Consider the following 22,557-nt stretch of genomic DNA (forward strand, 5'->3'; position numbering starts at 1 on the left):
TTTCTTCTTATTTGATGGTGTATTATAACATCCCCCGGAAGATGAAACGGAAGGGATTTCAAAATAAGCGTTCCGCTTGCATTTGCAGAACTTAATTCCGCAGTGAAACCAATAAGGAGAGCTCAGTAATACTTTAAGGCGTTTTACTTTGAAAATATTGCTGGCTGTTACGGTTTTTTTCCGGTGATCCACGGCAGCGACTTCCGTGTTGTTAACAAGGTACAGCTAGTCGATTACACGGCCTGTGTTTTGGCAGTAAAGTTTAGAAAACAGCAAGTAACCGAGTGGATTGTTGTTATTACGGCACAGTGAAATCTTCCTAACCCAGTACTCAGGTCCGTATCAGCTGCCTCTGTGTTTTGTTTAAACATTTAACCCACTGCTTGTAAAGAAAACAGCCATGCTAACATGCAGCAACTGTTGGTTTTATTTCGTGATGTTGAACCGTTAGACGAGAGAGAACCTCAGTGGTTTCCACCCACAGTTAAATGTCTGTGTTAAATTGGCTTCTATGCTGGTTTGAACTGAATGTATGTGGGTTTTGAGTGGTTTAGTCAGCCGTGAAACGACGCTAACAGGCTGTGATCTGTTAACGTCAACATTTTTTTACCCGTTGAGTTTGTGTTGGTGGACAGCTAACGTTAGCTCGGTGCTCAGTTAGCTGCTCTTTACTTTACAGTTTAGCTCACACGCTTTCATACTTTTCTCATCATTTAACCCTTTAATGCACAACATATAAACACCTTCTACAGCACAACATGGGTCAAAAATGACCCGCATTCATTTCCCATGTTATTTCATGCTGGCTGTGTGTTAGAATATCTTTTTTATTTTTTTTATTTTTTTTACAACAGATCATTATATCCATTTTTCCTTTCATACTTGTGTTGTTTTATTACATCAAGTTTGCACACATGGGTCAAAAATGACTTTGTGCATTAGAAGCGTAGTGATACAAAAAGTAATACACTAAATTAACAATTTGAGTATATGTGTAACTATGTTTGTCTTATTTTTAAGGTTTAACTTTAAAAGAGTTGTTGGAACCACCAGATTACATTGGAAAATCACATATTTTAACATTTGAGACTCATTAGAGCCACCAAATAATAATTTCCATTGGAAAAACACCAATTTAACAAAATAGGATAGTCAATATTTGTGTCAGGTTTTTAATTGGTGATTGGTGAATTGGTGACCCTTTGATGCACAACATGTAAACACCTTCTAATGCACATCATGGGTCAAAAATGACCCGCATTCATTTCCCATGTTATTTCATGCTCTCTGTGTGTTTGAGTATCTTTTTTTTATTACAACAGATCATGATATCCATTTTTCCTTTCATATTTGTGAAGAAAAATAGTTTTTGTATTATTACATCAATTTATCAATCAATATTACATCAATTTATAAACCAATTTATCATTGGTTTTAACAAATTGGAAATACAACTGCAGGTTCCTGAAACTTGAAAGTTGTGTGCTGTTTTCTACATTATCAATTACTTTTCATGACGAACAAAGACTGTACTGGGTCTCTGTTGACTTGGTCTTACACCTTCAAAAATATCTAGACATTAGTTTATTGCCTAAGTAATTACATGCAGATTAGCTAAACAGTTATAATTTGTCAAGGATATATACATTTCTATTTTATTAGCTTCTTTTAATGTGTCCTGAGTTGATGAATCTTGACTTTCACTAATGAATGCTAATGTGTGACGCGATGTGTGAATAGGGACTGTTTGTGCTGCTTAAACTAATCACATGTTCTCCACAAAACAAATATCCCCAAAACAAAATGCCTCAGGTGTCACACAATAATGACAAGGTTATTACATTTCACTGGCCTTTTTGGCAGTAGAGCTCATTGTGAGCTTAACTTTCCTTAGTTTTTCAAACATTTCTACCTCATTTAACACTTATTTTGTTCTCCTTTTGACTTTAACCTATACTTCTTATTTCATCTGTTTAAAAAAAGTAGACAGCTGTTCATGAGGAACTTTTCAGCAGTAAAGTTGGCTTAATTCATACTGAAATACCTATGATCCTACAATTACTATCCTATTTCTGTATAATAGAGGTGTTGGGTTAAGATGTAAAACTCAAGACTTGAAACATGTTAATGTTTTACATTAAATGCAGCGTTTTGTGTTTCAGATTTTGAGATCACACACAGGTCACACTGGATGGCCCAGTTGGGAACCGTTGTGGCCAGCTGTTAACATCCTTTGGGCCTGTTCCTGTAGCATCAGTCCACAATGGCCAGTAACTTCCGCAGCTACATCTGGGACCCGGTCCTCATTGTGAGTCAGATTGTGTTGATGCAGTGCATCTACTACAGCTTCTTGGGCCTGTGGTTAGCCGGAGTGGACAGTCTGGTGCACACAAGTCGTTCACTGGACCAGATCTTCAGCTATGAAGTAAGTTATATGACCTCTTCCAGCTGTGTTGCGTATGTTTATGGCACATGTGTAGAAACTGTATTTAAAACTCTGCTCTGTTTTGGAAGGTCCTTGGTTTTGCAACAGTGCAGGGCAGGCTCTCAATGATGGCATTCATCCTCAACTCGCTTACCTGGTAAGTCATTTCTTCTTTTTTTCCTCTTACTAAAATGCTGTTGTTCAAGCATCTCATGAGAATACTATATATATAACTGATTTATTCAGACCTGCACAACTGAAATATTTTCGCTTGTAGGACTGAACACAGTTGAAAAAGGGCTGTACCAAATGCCATGTTTTACATTCAAAGCTTCTTTTTTTTATTAAGCTCTTTCATCATATGTCATCAAAATCCTCAGGTTAAATAAAGTGATCAATGAAATAAAATTAAATCAGCTTGTTTTAATGAATATATGAATATATATTTGCTGTTGTATTACCGCCTTGTTAATAAAGGTGTGTGCCTGCCTCTGTGTATACCACACTTCTTGATGATTTTTCAAACCACTACACACAGCTGCACTCCTCCTACTGACATCTCTTAATGATTATGTGTTGTGTTGAGACCTAATCAACAAATCGAATGTCAATTAATGAAGCCTAAACCCTTTGAACTATTTGATACAGCTCTCAAAATAAAAGACAATTTCTATAGATTTGGCACGTGGCATGACTCAAACATTTAAGCTTAGCAGGGGGCGTTATATGTTTATCTACAAATCTGAAACAGTAATAGGCACAGCTGCTAACTCTTCTGTGTCATTGTTCTCACAGCGCCCTCGGCCTGTGGTTCTTCATCCGTCGGGGGAAACAGTGTCTGGACTTCACCGTCACTGTGCACTTCTTCCATATGATCGGCTGCTGGATCTATAATGCTCATCTTCCAGCTGCCCTTTCCTGGTGGCTCGTCAACGTAGCCTGCATGGCGTTGATGGCTGTAATTGGAGAGTACTTGTGCATGCGGACTGAGCTCAGGGCCATTCCAGTCAATAGTGGACCCAAATCTAACCTGTGAATTGTTGTTGACACCACGCCGAAAAGCTGTGGACGTTTAACCCCTGAGGAACTCGCTCAGAGAAGGTTTTTCACTGGAACACGAACCTCTCAGCTTAGATTTTGGATCGTCATCCTTCTCCTCTTCAAGTGAGACACCAGATGAACTGATCTATTTATTCATAGCTGTCCGCTAAATGTTGGACGCTAATAACTCTGTAGCATATTAAGATACACGTTTTATTGTTTATATAAGCAGATATAGGTTTACAACTTTCTCTGAATCTAATGGTTATACATTTTATTCTTAGCAATTGCATTTTGGGTTCATTTTAAGTACGGCAGCGTGAGCATCCCATTCCCTCATTTTTAAAATATGTGATTTTTCTTTTTTTTCTTTTTTTATTCCGGATATGTGTATTGAACTTCAGAGCAAATATAAACTGCCTTTAAAAGCAGCAGGACAGTAACAACAGCAACATTTTGTGTTAATATGCTTACAAGCTGGCTGGGCTGGCAAAGCAACATCATGTTACAAGATATTTTGGTTTTAAAATAAAATATTCCAATTAAACCTCACTGCAATTTTTAGAGATGCCAATGCGCAAAGTTACCTATTGCAGCATTTGTCATGTCTTCTTACAGCTGCATCTGAAAGTAAACTGTTTGGTAATGAGTTCAAACGCATATAATAGTTTTCCAACACAATTATAAATCCAAACCAAATGTGGGAAATAGTTTTCTGCTTCATAACCCCAAGACCTCACCAGTCAGGGGTTTAAAATCAGTCTTATTTTTACCTTTCTGGATTAAGTTTGTACATTAAGTTTCACATTGCTTGGTTCAGGCCTTCCTTATACAGCATTTTGCACAGCTAGTGGATTTTGTTCCAGCCTCTTTATGTCATGATGTATTATGCAGACATTGTTGCCACTTTGGGGACAGTTTGTCAGCCACCAGCTGTGTTCTGATGGCACACTGTCTCTCTGTTTCTGAAAACACTATTATGTTTGTGGGGACGTGACATGAAAAGAACTGAAATGTAGAGCAGGGGTGAAACATTTCTCATTTAACAATGGCTTTTAAAAACCTGTTGTGATCAACTTGATATTACAGGCCCTGTAACACATACAACTATATCATTTTATTCTGTGTGCTGGCTGTCAGAGCACACCTCTGCAGCTTTGAAAGTGTGGACTATGCAGTGTCTTGTTTTGAAATCGGGTTTATAAAGTGTAGTATATGTACATAATTTTGTTGCAGGGGTAGATATTTAAAAGTTGTGCAACTGTTGTTTTTCCCTTATTTGAGTTAGATGAAAAGGTTAATACAGTTCTCATATCTGTCCATTAAAGTGAAGCTACAGCCAAAAGTCAGGTTTACTTGAATTGGAAACTGAAACAAATGTAGCCTGTTGTTAGGTAAAAATAAAATGTAACCCAGTACCTTTCAGATTTGCTAAAAAAAACATATAGCCAAGCAGCAAATAATTGAAGCCAACATGGAAGTAGCCAAAACTGCAGTTCCTCAAATGGCCACTTGAGACTGGCTCCAAAATGAGTCAATCCTCATTGACCCCCATGTTAAAATACCTAACTTTACAGCAGAAACAAATATGTTTAGGGCCTGGTGCAAATACAGAGTTTAGTCTCTATTACTAATTCTCTCTTTCTTGACAACTGTGAGCGGGGTGAATTTAGACACAGAGACTAAGTCTATGTTTTACAAAGTCTGTGGTTATAGTTTGATTAGTTTGATAAAAATGGGGTAATATGCTAAACAACTTCTTGGCTGGGTGCAGTACCTCCCTGAATTCCAGCTGGCAACCAAAACTTTTCTTTGGTTTTCTTACCGGTTAATCAAGACATAACATTTTAATTAAGTTCCCTTTAAAGATACAAGTAAGTGGATTTTATTCCCTTTGGACAGAGACAGGCTAGTGTGTTTAACCAATTTCCAGCCTTTATGCTAAGCTAAGCTAACCAAATACTGGCTGCAGCTTCATATTTATCACACAAACACCAAAGCGATATCAATCCTTTCATCTAACTCTCAGCCAGAAAGCAAACAATTCTATATCCCCAAATGTCAAACTACTTGTTTAAATTATGCTCAAACCCTTGACTATTTTAACTAAGCCAGTGTCACAACTAATGATATATTCTTGCAGTGGCTGCTCTGATGTTCACATGCAATGTGATCTTTAACATAAATTTCAGTTTTTATAATGTGTTCAAATAAAAAGGACTTGAGAGATTGATCTATTGATGTAGTGTCATATTTTGTCCACCTTTATGAAGATTTAAATAAAAAACGCTGTAGGCACCAGCAGCAAGGAATTGTGGCACAGTGTCAGTGCTTTAGTGAATAATCTGTTTAATAAAACACTACCAGTTCATATGGAAACATGTACTCTCAGTCAGGAAACTGCAGGTGAGAAAATAATTGGCCGGTATGCTTGAGACGTCTAAGATAGGTCTTCTAATGAGGGGCACACCACAAGCGTGTCTTTAGATCCACCGCGGGCCCTGATCCCTCATTTTCTCCAACCTCTGCTTCTTCTGGAAGTGTCCAGGTGGAGAGAAGCAGATGGGAGAGCACTAACGAGTTGAAAAACACTGGTTGCGATCCTCATTACCAACACTTTGCTTCAGGGAGGGCTAAAAACAGAAACTCTGTAGTGAGTGAGTCGTACAGCAGATGACTTACCACATCGATTAAAGGCTCAACTAATTTACCACCTCTATGTTTCTAGATCTTTGCTCTCCATTGGTGACACACTCACACTGTATGTTTTAAACATGGTGCTTTATTATTACAAACACATTACTTTGCCATATATTGCTTTATACAGTCGTGTAAATAGTGTGCTTTTCTATCAGTAAACTGGGGGGAAAACCACATGGATACTGAACTTGTTTTTACATTCAGAAGTTCTCCATGTTTAAACTGTCATTAGAGTTTGTATCTTATGATATAATGACCACACAGTCACGTTCATGCTTTCTTCAATTGCATACAAAGGGATAAGAGTCCTCTCTTTAAAAAGTGACCGTACATATTGCTCATGCTTTGAGGACATCACAACTGTTTTTGTATTCTCACCACCAGACACACAATGGATGATGTGACACATGAAATAAATAGAAACTACTAGAACAAACATGCTAAAGAAGGTGAAGTAATGAGTCTTCATAAAAAGGATGCTGATACACCTACTGTAGGAACTATAGCCTAACTTCATGCACAGATCAATACCACTGTACATGTTGTCCAAGGTAAAAATCAACAGACTGTTCATTATCCTGAAGCACTAAAAGTATCATGCATTTGGGATCAGAGAGATGAAGGAAAATATCAGGAGCTCATCCATATTTTTGATAAGGCCTGTGAGGACCAGCAGAATTAAAGGAAATATGCAAATAGGGACTCAGTTTGGGGGGGAAAAAAATTATGCTTTTGCTCATTAATTTTCACTTTCACCTGATTCTAGGGGATCAGTGCTGCAGTAAAAACATCTAAGAAGGAAATATAACTACTAATTTCATAATAACAAAACAATAAATGATCTCTCACATGGTTTATTGGCTAAACATGTCAAATACTAATTGTATTGTTAGAAACTGTAACACCCATTAGATTATTTCTGGTGAGACTCGCTACAGTTGTTCTTGGCTGCTTTTGAAGCTTAAAATTAGGTTAGTCGATTAAAAGCATGAAACAGATAAATGGCGCAGCACTATTTTGTTTGATATCATAATTTTCCAGTACTTGAATGGGCCGATCTTTCATTGGTTTTATAGAGATTTTACAAAAATAAACTATTGTTTTGCTATTGCATATAATTTGCCTTCATTAGAGATTAATTATAGGTCTTTCAAAGTGAAATAAATACTGTGCATGAGTATTCAGGCATTAAAATATGATTATTTGAGGGACATATATTATACGTCAGGGCTCATTATTGTATGAACTTCTTTGAGAGTCCACCCCTGTGCAGTCTATCAGCATACTGTACAATATACTATATTTATGCACTACTAAGAGTACTTTAAAACAATGTTTAAGTAATGTTGTGTTAGTTAAGTTTTCCCACCAGGTCGAGCAGGAATTTGTGAAACAACACTGAACATTCACACTTCAGATTTTCTTTTTTCACAAACATCAACAGGTCAGAAGTTTGATCGAGATTAAGACCGAACCAAAGTGTGGGGCGAGCCTCCGAGAGAGAAAGAGAGGAGAGGTGAAGGTGTGATGTCGTGTCAAGATGTGTGTTTTTGGTGTCTTTATAGCAGCCGTGCAACATCAGCCACAGTGGGCTGAAGTGTTGGAGTGGAAAAGGGTTAAAAGTGTTTTACAAGTGGCTTGATTGTCACTTACACAAACATTTACTACACTTGGAAACAGATTAAAAGGGCATTTCACCTGTAGGACATCTGAACATTGTAAAGTTTTCATCTTTAAATCCGTCAGAAATCCGTCTTTAGGTTTGGTCCTTTCACTGATCATTATTCAATTTGTTTTTAATGGCTGAGAGCAAAGATTTGCTAAGATATTGCTGTTGTATTCGGTGAAGTGCTCCTTTAAATGTTTTCTTGCAAGGTGACAGCTAATTACATCACGATGGCTTCGCTGTATTCATACAAACTCACTGGAGATTAAAATATGTATTTTGGTGTCTAATATACACATTAGCTCTTAATTAAAGGAACAGTTCCATTTTTTCAGAAATATGTTATTCATAAGTAGTGGATGTGACATACATATAATCATATATAGATGTGAACATCAATACCACTCTCATGCCCGGAGCTAGTTAGCTTGGCTTAGCTAAAAGACAAGGAAACAGCTAGCCTAGCAGCATTCATAGGTGACAAAATCTGGCTCCCAGTGTGTCTAAAGTTTGCTAATAAACATTTTATTTGTTTAATCACTGCAAAAGTGTAGAAATTTCCGATTCTGGTGATATTTCAAACTATTACTTGGTGGGAGCGACCATGGGAGCTGTGCGCTAAATTAAGCTGCTAGCAGTATCTTAGGCTGTTCTGTTGATACTTATCGCTACTGAAAGTAATGCCCTATAATTTATGGATAACCTACGTAATCATGAGCCAGGAGGTGCAGCTTATTAAAACTGATATTTGACCTCTAGTGGCAATCATTATTATGACACGAGCAAAGAAAGAAGTCAGGCAATATAGTATAAAGAGTGACAAAGTCTGCTTTAAGGAGGTTGATGAATGTGTTGAAAAAGTAGAGGACTTTCACAAAGGAGATGCTGTTTGTGTCCCATATGAAATCAAAAGTCAAAGTTATTTTATATATATTAATATATATATTAATACTTTATATTAAGTTAAGTATGTCAGTTAATTCTGTACCTAACTATGTCACATATATATGTACAGTAGTAGTTATTTTAACCCAAACCATGATCTTTTAAAAAAACTTAACCAAGTAGTTATTTTGACTAAACTTAACGACGTAGTTCCATTTCATTACGTCAGCTATGTGTTTAAAACAGCAACCTTGAAATTAAATAGAATGACTGTATTTCGTAAGATATCATAGAAACCCTGGCTGCTATTTAGTGTACAGACATGAGAGTGGTATAGATCTCCTCAGTGTACTTCCAAAATGTTGAACTATTCCTTTAACTATAATGATAAACCCATTAATGCATGGTACAGGGAGTGGGAACAAGACATTAACACCTTGAATATAATGAAAACCAGTACAACGCCACAGATACTGCTTTAAAAATAATGTCAGAGTTGAATCCACGAAACTGAACATGAGATATAGAATTCATTGCATCCGGTTGTACAGGTGTTGATGATATTGTGTCCACTCCTTGTGTACTGGCAACCCAGAGCCACAGGTGTCTGACAGCAGACTGCTCACACTGTATCTGAAATCCCTCAAATACTTACAGTGTTTACTTTAGAACTGACTGAACTGATAAGTTGGGGGCAATGTATTTTCCTCAACAACTCTATCTGTTTCTCGACATAATGGAGGATCAAGCTGAAGTATTTGAGGAGATTTCAAACATTAATCATCACAGCAAATATTGATTGGCTCACCACAGACCTCCATGGCTCTGAGTCAAAATAATCCTTAGCAAAACATTTGTTCCTCTTAAATCCTTGGCTTTAAGTTTGAACTCAGGAGGACAGAACTCGGCGGGGGGGGGGGGGGGGGCTTGCTCCTCCCCACCCAGCGTTTATACAGGGAACCAGTCGGGCCCAGTCATGATCACCACGCCTATCAGTGGCAGGGTAAGGGCTGCAAGAGGTGAACTTATGCGGGGCGAGGAGCTGGGGCTGCACAGGTCGAACAGACTTCCCTGGAAGCGCATCTTCATGGAGTCCTGCCTCAGATTCTCCCAGATGGAGCTGACTTCCTCCTGACAGTCGGATAACGCTGTGAGGGCACATGTGTGGAAAGCTTCCCAGTGGCTGTAGCAAACAAAGGATCATCATATCAACGTCTGCCATTTCATTTCAAGAACTCATTCCGGCTAAAGCATGCAGACAAGCCCTGGCTGTCAAGGATTAATTCTCCTGCCAGTTATCTATCACTCAGACAGCTATGGTGGCCTCCAGTAAGTCAAACTGAGCTTTAATTACCATGGCAACTACATCACAGAGTGAAACAATATCACAGATGATATTGCAAAAGGGCAATTTTCAACAGAAGGCTTATGTGTAAATCTTTGTCTTCAATATACTGGGCTGGGGTTGTTGAGAGCCTGCAGTAACAATGACAAAAACGTCCCCGGAATTTCATTACTGCTGCAGCAAAGTCATAAATTATTTAGTACAATGGCTCAGTGTCTCACCACCATTCATTTCTCTATTCTCCCTCTGAGATGATGGCATCTGCTCTTTTTCTCTCCAGTATTTTGTCAAAAGATACACAATTTATATTGCATCCCTCTGTATTAATTCACTAAATCATGCACTACTTTGTACAAACTGAAATACAGTTTTGTGCACAGAGCTGCAGATCAGTGCTTTGTCTTTAAGTTCTCGCCTTCATCACTTCATGCTCTCTTGTGGATGTCCCATGTGCACACATAGATGCTGCACGCTGTTCACATCCTCCCTTGCTAATAAAGTTATTATCACCTGCACACGGCCGCCACTCCCCTCTCGCTGGTCACGTTCTCCTGATAGTTGTCCATGCTCTCTCCCAGCTCCAGAACACAATCAGAAAAGTCCTTGTAAATGTTCTCACACCTCACATCCACGTCTCCTGACACCCCCAGGGACAGGAACACTGCAAAACAGACACAGGTGACAGCCTATCTCACCAGATTTTACAGGCAATAATGGAAGTAATTATCTATATTTTTCACTATAATTTAATACCTTTCTTGTTTGCTATAATCTCAGTCTGAACACTTCAAATACTACTTATAAACTTGCAACTTTTTCACAGAATTTTTTATTTTTTATTTAATTAGTGTTTTGTGATTTTGTTGTTCAAAAATGTATGCAAGCATTTTAACATTTATTTAATATGTGAGGCTAAAGATTCTGCAGCCCTGTCATCTGTACTTCACTTATAGACAGATGTCAGTGGGCAGATGTTACCACAGATAATAGTCCTGAAAACTGCATCCCGTACAATCCTTCCACATGGGGTGCAATGCTCTGTTCGGAGCTTTTTGTAATAAAACATCCACATAAAACCTTCTGCAATGCAAAAATTAGCACTATTTAGGCTCTAAATATTAGTTGAGAAAAGTAAATCAATTTGAGGCTTGTTATTTTTAGATGTTGCATGCCCAAAAGCTTGCACACTAACACCTAAGTATAGACACCCAGTATCTACCGTCGATGGGTGTACTACAAGCTGCTGGCAACGGTGCAGGTCTCATAAGCATCATGCAACACTGATGGAGATAAATGGAGATTACAATCATAGCGTGACATTTGAGATGCAGGAAGATAAATATAAAAGATGTGAAGCAGTTTTCTGTGTCTAAGCATCCAAAGTGGCTCGCAGCCCAAATAAAACCCACGGAGCAGCAGCTCGAGATATCTTACCCAAGGCAAAGGCAAGAATCCCTCCGATCTTCGTCGACATGAAAAATCCCATATCATCCCATTTCAAGCCAAGCGGAGGGCGCGGGATGCTGCAGCCGAGGCACTCATGAATCGGAATCAAAAAGCGGAGCTGAGTCACACGGAGCTGATTAGCTGCCCATTATTAATGTGTGTGTCGGTGTGTATCAGTGATTAAGCGGCGATAAACACTTGGTGGGTGTGTATGTACAGTCTTTCTCTGCTCCGGCCGACTGCTGACGTTACCTGCCCCCCGGCGCGCGCTGAGCTCATCTTCCCCCCTCAGCACCGGACAGCTCTCACCTCCCCGAGGAGGAACCTCCGCTCAGCCTCCTGCAGCACTCACACGGCACAGGGAGGACTCAGGATGTCCCTGTCCATCTCATCACACACTTTGTGGCACTTTAGAGATTTTGATCTCTGATGTTATCTCAACGTAGGAGCTCCACTCTGCTCTTACAGTGCGGGAACTATATGCTATTACACAGAATCCTGCTGATATGTATGTGTTTTTAATCCTAATGCCGTCCTGTCACAACATGATGCATTCACTTAAGAAAAAAATATCTCAGAATTCAGAGAAAAAAATCTGCTCGTTGATTTTAATTTTTTGTGTGTGTGCCACATGTTCTTCGAATTATTACTATAACGAAATATGGACCAATAAAAATTAAGATTTCCACATATTTGGGCTAAAATCTACCTGTGATGATGAGTTCATTAACGAATGATTTCAATATAGTTAAAAATAATTGTAAAAGCAAAAATGTGACGGTTCCAGCTTGTCAAGTTTGAGACTTTTCTTCTTTTCCTTGTCTTAACATTATACATTTAACATGTTTGGATTTAGGCCAGTGGGTTGGATATAACAAGCCTTCTGGTGACATCACTTTGGGGCTCTGGGTAATTTTCATTGTTTTAGAACAAATTTGTGAAAAAATAATCGTTGGATGCAGCCTTACATCTCATTTCAAGCTTCTTTAAGTGACACCATCCTCATTTTACAGAAACGGTGTACTGTATATTGCACAAACATGGCAACAAACAGATGATGACAACAATACAGCAACAATATAATAATAAGAAATAGTTTCCAAGAAATAAATGTAACAGGTCAAAATACATTTGGTTCACCCTTTTATTGTTTTTGAAAAAAACATTTTTTTCCAAAAGTAAGGCATGCAATCTGACAGACTGCACCACTGGCACTTAGTAAAGAGTTTTAAACGCTCCACTGAGCAACAGTTGCATTACAAAGAGAAAAAACAATCAAAACTAACAGCAGAAACCTCCAGAGAACACTGTTTTAATGTTTGCTGTAACTGCAGCCATCGGCCCACTGAGAAACGTTTTTTACTTTATAAACCTCATACGTAACAAGATTTCAAAAGCAGAGGGGTATCAGTGGGACACGTTTTTCTTTATATTAAAGCTTTGCTTGACACTGTGGACACAGGGCAGATAAGGCACAATGGTGACATATTGTAGGAATGTTTACAGCCTATAAATGCAGACAACAAATCTACAACTAAAATTACATTAAACTCTGATGCAATTATAAAGACACAGCAGCATTCAAACAGGTGGAGGGTCGATGTGTTCAGTTTCTTCTGTGGGGCAGTTTGTACCACAATCCCTTTGTTTTTACATTAAAACTTTAATGACTTATTGGTTCAACTTTTATCACCTTTCACACACAGACATACTGATAAAAAAAGTCCCTTTAAAACTGAACTGCAGTTCAGTCCTGTTAGTGTCTAAATGGTCAGAGCAGCAGAGTCCAGGACGCTCTCAGCAGGATGAGACGCTGAGATCCATACAAACATCTTAAACGCACTGCTCCAACTGGAAATGTTGATCCATTTGATGTAAATGGGAATCGGGTTACTGTGGTGAGGAAGTGAGCTTTGAAAGCCTGATGGACAATATAATGAAGGATTGAAAACAGGACAGTTTATTGATCTGTACCAGCTGCCCTGTTGGTTCGTTTCCGTGGAGAAGCTTTAGGGGAAGCCTTGTCTGTAAGACAAGATGGAAATATAAAGAAAAATTAGCAAAAGAATCACTTCACTGTTAAGTGTATTACTTGTAACACTTAGGGGATGAAAATGAACATACTCATGACGTTGAGAGTCTCCTGAGGAATCCAGCTGATGTCTACATCGTTCATGCCACCAGTGCCCTTCTCGATTTTCACTGAGATTCTCTTTTTCTGCAAGTTGAAAAAGAACAACACATCTAATTTTAAAACCATTTTATCCATAAGTCATAAGTAAATTCCACTTCCAGAGGAAATTACTAATTACAACATAACAAAAACGGAACTTATAAATCGTGTTAAACTTTAGTGGATAACAATTTGTATATGGAATTCATCTGCAGCTCAAGTTAAAAATGAGATCAAACTTTTCTATTGATGTCAGTATTTGAGCCAAGACAAAGGTCAAAATGTGATGCAAAGGACTTTGTTAAGGCTTGCTTTTATCTTAGCTGATTGCAGGAAATGCCTTTCCTTGTGCAAGTTGTTGTTGACCACTTGCGCCCCCTACTGGCCGGGCAGAAGGAGTGAGCAGTGACTGATGCTGTAAAACAGTCCATCAATTATATATATATATATATATATATATATATATATATATATATATATATATATATATATTCCAAAAATATTTATAAAAAATATTATAATATTAAAATATTAGGTCGGATGGTTGTGCTATTATGTCGCGGTAGACAGACAGATATGCACGCATAAACCAACACATATCCCCCTTCAACAATAATGAAATTATAAAGCAACTGATAGAAGACAAACACATACCGTCCTCGTCTCCAGGACTTGGTACATTGCAAACACCATCAGGGACACCAGTCCAACCAGGAAGATGTACATGAACATTCTGCAGAAAAAAAACAAATTTCTTTAATCAGTGAACAGAAATTCAAAGAATTCCACAGTTACTTTGCGTTTTTATATAATAATCAGTATCAGGATTAAGCTGATGGACAATTGTCCATCACCGTGGCTGACAGACATCGACCACTGAGTCCAAAATCGTGATTTAAAAGCTGTCCCCCCATCCGCACCTACACCTTGACATGCGTTTGTGGTGACATTTATTAAGTGCTTAAAAAGTAATGATTCTGATTTATTTAATGGTGCAGACTGATTTTACGAGTGCAACTGAAGGTGCAAACTTGGACCATCACATCAACAGATCTTAAGTAGAAGAGAATCAATTCAAACGGGAGAGAAGACACTTATTTTTACCTTGTATGTAATGCACTTATTTCTGGTGAAATAATTAATAAGATGGGTAGTGGGTTTTGTGTCCATATGATTTGATCAGTTTGGATGACTTGCACTGACAATATCAACGTGATGTTTTACTGTGGACCTGGTCATATGCCAGTATGGTAGAAATTGCCCAACCCTACTGAGTATTCACAAACCTTGGGTGGCATGAGTGATGCAAAGCCAATGGTTGACTGAAGACACAATTAAGACCTTGACTAAAAAACGGATCTCTCTGTGCCCTTAAATGACCATAAACAAGTGATCTGTATGTGCAACAGTTTCTGATCGGTTCTCAGATTTTTGGTTGCAAAACACTTTGTTATTCTTGAATAAATTGCTGCTGACAGTTTCTGCGTCGTGCACCAGCAGCACAATTCTGACAACTGATCTCTTTGTGCCAATTTCACACCTCCTTTTACAGGTTCTCACATGTGCTGCAATAGTCTGGGAAGGCTGGTATTGTGAAGCCTTAGAGAGCTGTATGTAGCCTTAAGGGACATTTTGGTTAAGAAATAGATGGGTAAAATAACTAGATTTGAACATTATTTACATTGATTTATGAGACAGGAACTGATTTAACACATCCACCTACTGGTGCTACTCTATAGCTTGTAGTCCTTTTTACATTTTTGCAGTAAAATAATAAGAAAGACCACTTTGTATGTCACCTTTTCATTAACAACTATATATGTGATATGATAGAACGTAGTAGAAGAAAGCCTCACGTTTCTCCGTCCAGTCCCTCCTCCAGCTCAGTGATGGTGACAGTCTGGTTGTAAATGGCAGTCTGGAACACGTTGCCCTGAAAAAAAAACCACATTAAAAACTAGTAAGCAAATTCTCTAAGTAAACAAGTAGCTTGAAATTTCAAGAACTTTCTTGCTTTTTAAAAATCTGACTGTCAATATGATTTAGCATCCATCATATTGGTTGTTAATAGCCGGGAAACAAACAGTCAAATCTCCGCAGGTGGAAAATAATGACAGTAAGAAGCCACCAGGCATGCTAATTATGCAGAAATTGAAGAAATATAGCTGTGACATGAATATAAAGACAAACTGCTTTGTTGACAATATCTTCTTCAGGTATTAGTTTTTATGAATCATCAACATTTGAGCTGAAAATCCTTCCTGTACACAGCATCTTTTCTCCAAAACGTCAACCTGAACAGACCTCAGGCAGCACCATCACAAATATTTTCTCTATAAATAAATAATGAAAAGCCTTTTTTTTTTTTACCTCAGTGTCAAGATAGTTGAGGAGGATAACAAGACCAAATGGGCGGCCCGCCATGGGCTGAGCTGGGATGAAGGAGTACTCGAAGGAGGCCTGAGTCTGAGGCTGCACCACCGTGTTCAGAGGCAAAGCTGTGAACTACAGAGCACACAGCATTAAAACACAATATAAAAGACACACACATCCAGTAGATATAAACATATACAGAAAAGTCAATGTCAAACTATAAAGAGCAAAGTGCTGTTGTAACAAATTTGATTTTACTCCAGCTTTAAAAGAAAATTTGCAGTGGTGGAAAAAGCATTTAGACCCCTTACTTAAATAAAAATACTAAAACCAAACTGTGACTAATCCACTACAAGTAAAAGTCCTGCATTCAAAACTTACTGACGTAAAAGTACAAAAGTATTGATCATCCTCAAAATGGACTTAAATTATAAAAAGTACTCATTATGCAGAATGGACCCATTCTGATTGTTTTATATATTCTAAATACATTATCAGATTATTGTATTGGTGCATTTAGGTAAGCAGCATTTTAATTTTCTCAAGGTACGGCTCATTTTAACTACTTCATATACTGTTATGGGGTTTAATTTAAAAAAAAAAGTCTAATCACTTTAAATGTATCATGTTTTTCATGTTAAATTGTGACCTGAAAAGTAAGTAAAGCTGGCAGCTAAATTTAGTATTAAAGGAGTAAAAAGTACAATATTTGCCTCAAAATGTAGTGTAGTAGAAGAATAAAGTTACATTAAATGGAAATACTCAAGTAAAGTACAAGTATCTCAAAATTGTCCTGTACTTGAGTAAATGTACTTAGTTACATTCCACCACTGGAAATTGTCCACCTTTAAGAAGATATCCACTCAGTAAGTGTAGTTCAAATGTAGTGTGTGGTGTACTGACTGAGAGAGCTGATTGAATTATGTTAAGATACAACCACATCTCAAAGACTTTCAAACATGTGGGCATTGATTGACTTTTTGATCATGTCAAAGTGAAAACAAATGATTGCATTCTTAAATGATTTTGTATCAGACTCCAGATATGGTGAAGCACATTTTTGCCTGTGTTTTTTGGCTTGTTTTTTCATATCAAACTTACATTCTGAATGTAAAACTGGAAGTCTTGGGGGTAACGGAAGGAAGCCTCCAACGACTGAACGCTGAATTCCTGACTTCCCTTGTTGGTGAAACCCACCAGGAACCTCACGATTTCATTGGCAGGGAACTCTAAATAGAAAAGAGAAAATCAAGAATAGAACACATTTTATAACAAAGCCACAGAGTTGCCTGATATGTCAACCTGTAAAACAAAAGCCTGTGAGCCAACCCACCTTCTCCTGTCATGAAGATGATGGTCGTGTCGGCATCAGGGTGAGACGTTAACTGTTTATCTGCCGCGTCATCAGTGTCGTCTTCTTCTCCTTCCTGAGTGAGAAGATCAGGACATTGTTAGTTCATCCCCTGCATGTAAAATCAGCCATATGTGTCTATTTATACTGCTGCATGATTTCATACCGTTGGTTGCATCTGATCTTCCTCAACAAGCACGTCTTCATCGTCTTCCTCCTCATCTACTGCAGCATCTGGGTCCTCAGCGATGTCCTCAGCAGAGTCCGAGTCTGCAGACACGTAGCCTGCATGGGGCAGAAGAGACAATGGTTTATATGAAGGATGGTTTCACCATGAGAGGAAATAATGTTATTAAAGATTATATCGTGCAGGAATTTGATTATTGTCACATATTCACATTTACTGATATTTTGCTTTCATACAACCTTTTTTTATGCATGTATCAACAATAAAGTATTCATCAATATGTCAATTTGGTCCAACTTATTGAGTCAATATCAATATCAGCCCTGACTGGTTGTTTGTGGAGAAAGAAGAGAGAAGCACTTCTTTAAAAAAAAAAAAAAAAAAGCAATATCTTTTGTTGGTGGAAAACTGGAATAGATTACACACTAGTAAGACTGTTCAGCAAACCAATCAATGAATAGTTTTAAAGTGAAGGTTTAGCTGAATTGACCTGATAGTATTCATAATTAACATTTAAATTTCAATTCAAAGGCAATATGACAAAATTAATGGCGTCTCATTTTTTTTTTTTTTATTGTTGCCAAATATTCCCTGCCTGCAGACAAACTGGCCTCTTTGTTGCATTTTTTTTAAATGAGCACAACAATAAAAGTCACCATTTTAGTTTAAGTCTGTAGGGGGAAAACAACTTGAGAGAAAGCTAGAGACACAAACACACCGTGAGTTTACCATCTTATCTATGGTGACGTGTCCCAGCCAGAGGCAGCCGCTAACTGTTGCTGCATCCACAATGACTTTTAGACTTTTGTCTCAAATCACCTCTAAAGTTCAAAAACTTACATTTAAGTTCACTTTTAATGGCTGACGTTATTTTTTTCACGTTTCGGCTGCAGCAGCTGGTAGAAGACGAGCGTTTTCAGATAAAAAAGAGGCGAGCTTCACCTCTCCTCTCACTATGAATGACCGTATGGATAAAACGTCCACACACAGACGTAAAGAAAGAAAGCAGCGGTGAGGACTTTCAGCTGCTTGGGAATAGTTACGTGAATATGCCACGTCAATATGTGAGGCTGTTTATAACTTTTTTACTGTTGCCGACGTGAGTTAACAAGATGAAAAAAAGTCTGCTTTTAACGAAAAACATTACTTACCGATGGATATTAATCCACAGGGGAAGGCCAGGAGAAACAGCAGCAGCAGTTTTGAACCGAAATTGAACATTTTGTCAGAGTTGTAGGCTGAAGTTAGTAACACATCAGCGTTCAGGAGAGGAGAGGACAGCAGCGGAGCAGGAGGCGGGCTAAGAGCGCGTTAGACCCGCCTGCACGTCTGTCTGTACGAGGTTTGGGAGGGAACACTTTTTTTTAACCTTTTAACACCCGCCTCCTTTTCTTTTTGGAATTCTTTGCTTATTTGGCAAACCCACATGGAAAAACTTATAACAGAAGATCTGCAAGGCCAAAATGCATGTTTCTGTGTTTGGTGTGTTACGAAATGCATCAACCCTCTGGAGTCCATGGATTCATTGAAAATATACTGAGCATGTTTTATTTACAGTAATAACTTTATTAATTTAACAGACAAGCTGAGAAAGCCAGTTGAAAGTGCCATTTATGTTTCTAGACCATTTTTAAAATGTGAATTTTCTTTCTACAATGAAAACTTACTATTTTTAATTTACATGCAAATATACTGCTTTATAGTTTTATTTATCTATTATTGTTTTCTGCTGTTTTTGTGTGTATAAATAGGTTTTTTTTTTTTTTTTAGAAGATACAATTCCATAGAAACCTCTGTCTTTTGTTTGTATTTTGGGTTACTGGCAGCCTGACAATGTGATTTATTATTGACGCATAAAGTGTATATCTTGTCAAAATCATCTCTATCAATCTCTATCACAATGAAAACTAGGACTGCAAGCAGTACTGAACGGGCCCTCGCAGTACACACGTGTCGGGGCATGCTGCCGTCGGGGTGTGTGCGTTACAGGGGCCAGTCTATACCACCCCTATGAATTTCATTGCCTTAAGTGTTATAGTGTGGCCACGGTACCAAATATGAAATTAGACTGCCACCACAGGGCCACCTAGGGGCCGATCAATAAAACCTTAAAGGGTTATCCTCAGGAGGGCATTGACAATAATTGTACCAAGTTTTGTATAATAATGCACAAACTAGCCCTTTAATCCTCATACAGTGTCTGAAGGAGGACTCTTAACTGATATGTATAAGTTAGAAGAGGCAGGTAGCAATGGTGGAAAGTAACTATGTACATTTACTCAAGTACTGGACTTAAAGTAAAATTTTGAGGTACTTTTATGTACATTTTATGTAACTTTATACTTCTACTCCACTACATTTTGAGACATATATTGTACTTTTTATTCCTCTACATTTAGCTGACAGCTTTAGTTACTTTTCAGGTCAAGATTTAAAATGAGAAACATGATACATTTAAAATGATTACTCATTTTTATAAATTAAACCACTTAAAAGTTTAGGTAGTTAAAATGAGCAGAGTGGAGTAATTTCACAGTGTGGTATTAGTACTTTTACTGAAGTAAAGGACCTGAACACTTCTTCCACCACTGTCTTTTTGACTTCTGTACTTCTTTTTCTTTTTTACTTTTTTTTTTAAACATTTTTTTTCTTTATTTTATTTTAATTTAATTTTTTTTTTAATTTTTTAATTTTTTAATATTTTAATATTTTAATATTTTAATATTTAAATTTTTAAATTTTTAAATTGTTTACATTTTTAATTTTTTTATTTTTTAATTTATAATAATAATTTATTTTTTTATATTTTATTTTATTTTTTTACAATTATTTTTCTGCGTTTCAAGTGTTCAGATCCTTCACTTCAGTAAAAGTACTAATACCACACTGTGAAATTACTCCACTCCGCTCATTTTAACTACCTAGTAAACTTTTAAGCGGTTTCATTTATAAAAATGGGTAATCATTTTAAATGTATCATGTTTTTCATTTTAAATCTTGACCTGAAAAGTAACTAAAGCTGTCAGCTAAATGTAGAGGAATAGGTGTGACTTATATTTAAAGTTTCATGAGTTTTGGGGTATGTTCAGGCAGTGAATAACTTGGATACACTTTATGCCACAACTTTGCAAATCACCACAAACCTTCTACATATTGTCAAGCACACCTGAATAGGAATGTCAGAACATAAGGCCTCAGCTTGAGTTTTTAGTTTGTGGTGTCCCTGAACCTCTCCAAAACTGTAGACTGTGTTTTTAATAAAACCTAGTACGGGGTGGGTTTTAAGAGGTTAAAGTTTCAGTGGGTTGTGTTTTACTATGAGAGAAAACATGTGACCACTCGCTCACATTCTTGCTTGGAAATTTAAACAATTGACAACAGGTGGCTTGTCCTTTTAGTTTTCTCACCCATAGACTTTGTCCTTATTAAATGATGATGATGGTTGAGATACTTTTGCAGATTTTGCTACTTGGGATCTCCCCTTGTCAGTAAAATAACTTAAACTTGTTGAAATATAATTCAACAGTGATTTAAGGTAAAGCTGTGTTGCAGCATAGGCCTTTACTTATTTATGCATTCTCTTAATAAAAGCTGCCCTTTTATAGTATAGCAAAACACTTTTTTGTTGTATTTATTTTGCACATTTTTCTTTGTCACTTTACATTGTGTGGTGCTCATGTCATACATGAATGATACACTCCTTAAATATCCCCCCCCCCTGCAATAAGCAGCTTCAGAAAAAATTTATCAGTCTCTGATTTGAGTTTGTGTGAACTTTGTATCAGGGTGGCTGAACTCATGAGGGAGAAAATTAACAGTGTGGATAGACCAAAGGACCTCAAGATGTCACTGTAACTCACGCATGGTTAAAAAAAAATCTATTTAGTAACAGAAAACCATTTATGTACGGAGGATAATGGTCATGAAGTCCCAAGAATAAGCTGCCAACTGAGCCTCTATTAAACCCACCATGTCAAATATATTAATTACACAATACTCTTGTGTGTCCTTTATGCACTGCTTCATTTGATAGATCCTTTAAAACAACTCCCACACCCCGACTTCTTCTTCTTCTCCTTCTTCTTCTTCTTCTTCTTCTTCTTCAGATCCATCTCTTTAAATAACTGTGTGTCATGATTGTGAAGGTGGACATGGCTTGACCTGTTGTAGCCCACACACCTGACAGGAAACCACTCATCCTGTGTCGGTGGTGGGAAGTGTAAAAACAGACCTGAGATCCAGCTGAACGATGTGTCAGGTTTGAGAAGTGGCTTCTTTGAATTGACATTTATCTCACAAGTGAAAAGGGCGCAGTGTGCATGTAAGAAAATCAAATAATTAGAAAACAACAGTGAAATAGTAAAGCTGTGTGGTTTAAACAGGAGGCAGTTAATTAAATATTCAAGCCACTAAATGTATATATTTAAAGACTATCAGTCTTTGTCTAACCAATGAAGGGTGGATGTGACAAAAAACAGTTGACAGAAACATAGGTGTGAACATTTTTTTTGAGCTGCACTTCACAGAGTTTGTGTTTGTCTGCAGTAGGTGTAACTCATTTGTGGCTGGCCTGTTTGTGGCTACGGCCTTCCCAGCCCTCCCACTCTTTCTGATCATTCTCTGCCAAGAATGCATCTGGAATCTCTTTGCAGTTGGTCTTCAGATGAAGGTAAACAAAGAGTGCAGGGTCCAGACTACAATTTCCGCCTTCCAGCTGAACCAGTCAACTGACAGTTTACATCCATGTCCGTCCAGACTCATATGATACATGTTATGAAAACTATGTAGGAATTTAATAAAGGTACTAAGCTTTTATCACTATACCTGCACAATGCATTCCAGTGCTGCCTTCACTTGGAGACTATTTTTGCAGAGGAGTGTAGGGTGCAACAACAATCACCTGAAGCTCAGTATCAGCAAAACAAATGAGCTTGTGGTGGACAAGCACAGAAACAGGATGGAGTA

The 22,557-nt window shown here is 37.6% G+C and overlaps 3 protein-coding genes across 3 annotated transcripts; 1 reads left to right on the forward strand and 2 right to left on the reverse strand.

The window, feature by feature from the left end:
- The first annotated feature begins 186 nt into the window (after window positions 1-186).
- On the forward strand, window positions 187-5,699 carry sys1 (SYS1 golgi trafficking protein). Its single transcript, XM_059329229.1, has 4 exons — window positions 187-335; window positions 2,163-2,425; window positions 2,515-2,582; window positions 3,221-5,699. The coding sequence occupies exons 2-4, from the start codon at window positions 2,264-2,266 to the stop codon at window positions 3,459-3,461; spliced, it is 471 nt and encodes a 156-aa protein (XP_059185212.1). The 5' UTR covers window positions 187-335; window positions 2,163-2,263; the 3' UTR covers window positions 3,462-5,699.
- A 531-nt stretch (window positions 5,700-6,230) lies between these two features.
- LOC131968389 (neuritin-like) lies at window positions 6,231-11,753 on the reverse strand. Its single transcript, XM_059329231.1, has 3 exons — window positions 11,497-11,753; window positions 10,573-10,723; window positions 6,231-9,900 (listed from the first exon to the last, which is right to left on the reverse strand). Exons 1-3 carry the CDS (start codon window positions 11,546-11,548, stop codon window positions 9,666-9,668), a joined length of 438 nt encoding a protein of 145 aa, XP_059185214.1. The 5' UTR covers window positions 11,549-11,753; the 3' UTR covers window positions 6,231-9,665.
- Window positions 11,754-12,638: 885 nt separating this feature from the next.
- LOC131969072 (translocon-associated protein subunit alpha-like) lies at window positions 12,639-18,903 on the reverse strand. The gene is made up of 9 exons (XM_059330200.1): window positions 18,744-18,903; window positions 17,572-17,690; window positions 17,388-17,481; window positions 17,156-17,283; window positions 16,052-16,186; window positions 15,538-15,614; window positions 14,336-14,414; window positions 13,633-13,726; window positions 12,639-13,533 (listed from the first exon to the last, which is right to left on the reverse strand). The coding sequence occupies exons 1-9, from the start codon at window positions 18,811-18,813 to the stop codon at window positions 13,469-13,471; spliced, it is 861 nt and encodes a 286-aa protein (XP_059186183.1). The 5' UTR covers window positions 18,814-18,903; the 3' UTR covers window positions 12,639-13,468.
- Between the last annotated feature and the right edge of the window lie 3,654 nt (window positions 18,904-22,557).

This window comes from Centropristis striata, chromosome 3 (assembly GCF_030273125.1).
Source record: "Centropristis striata isolate RG_2023a ecotype Rhode Island chromosome 3, C.striata_1.0, whole genome shotgun sequence".
NCBI lineage: Eukaryota > Metazoa > Chordata > Actinopteri > Perciformes > Serranidae > Centropristis > Centropristis striata.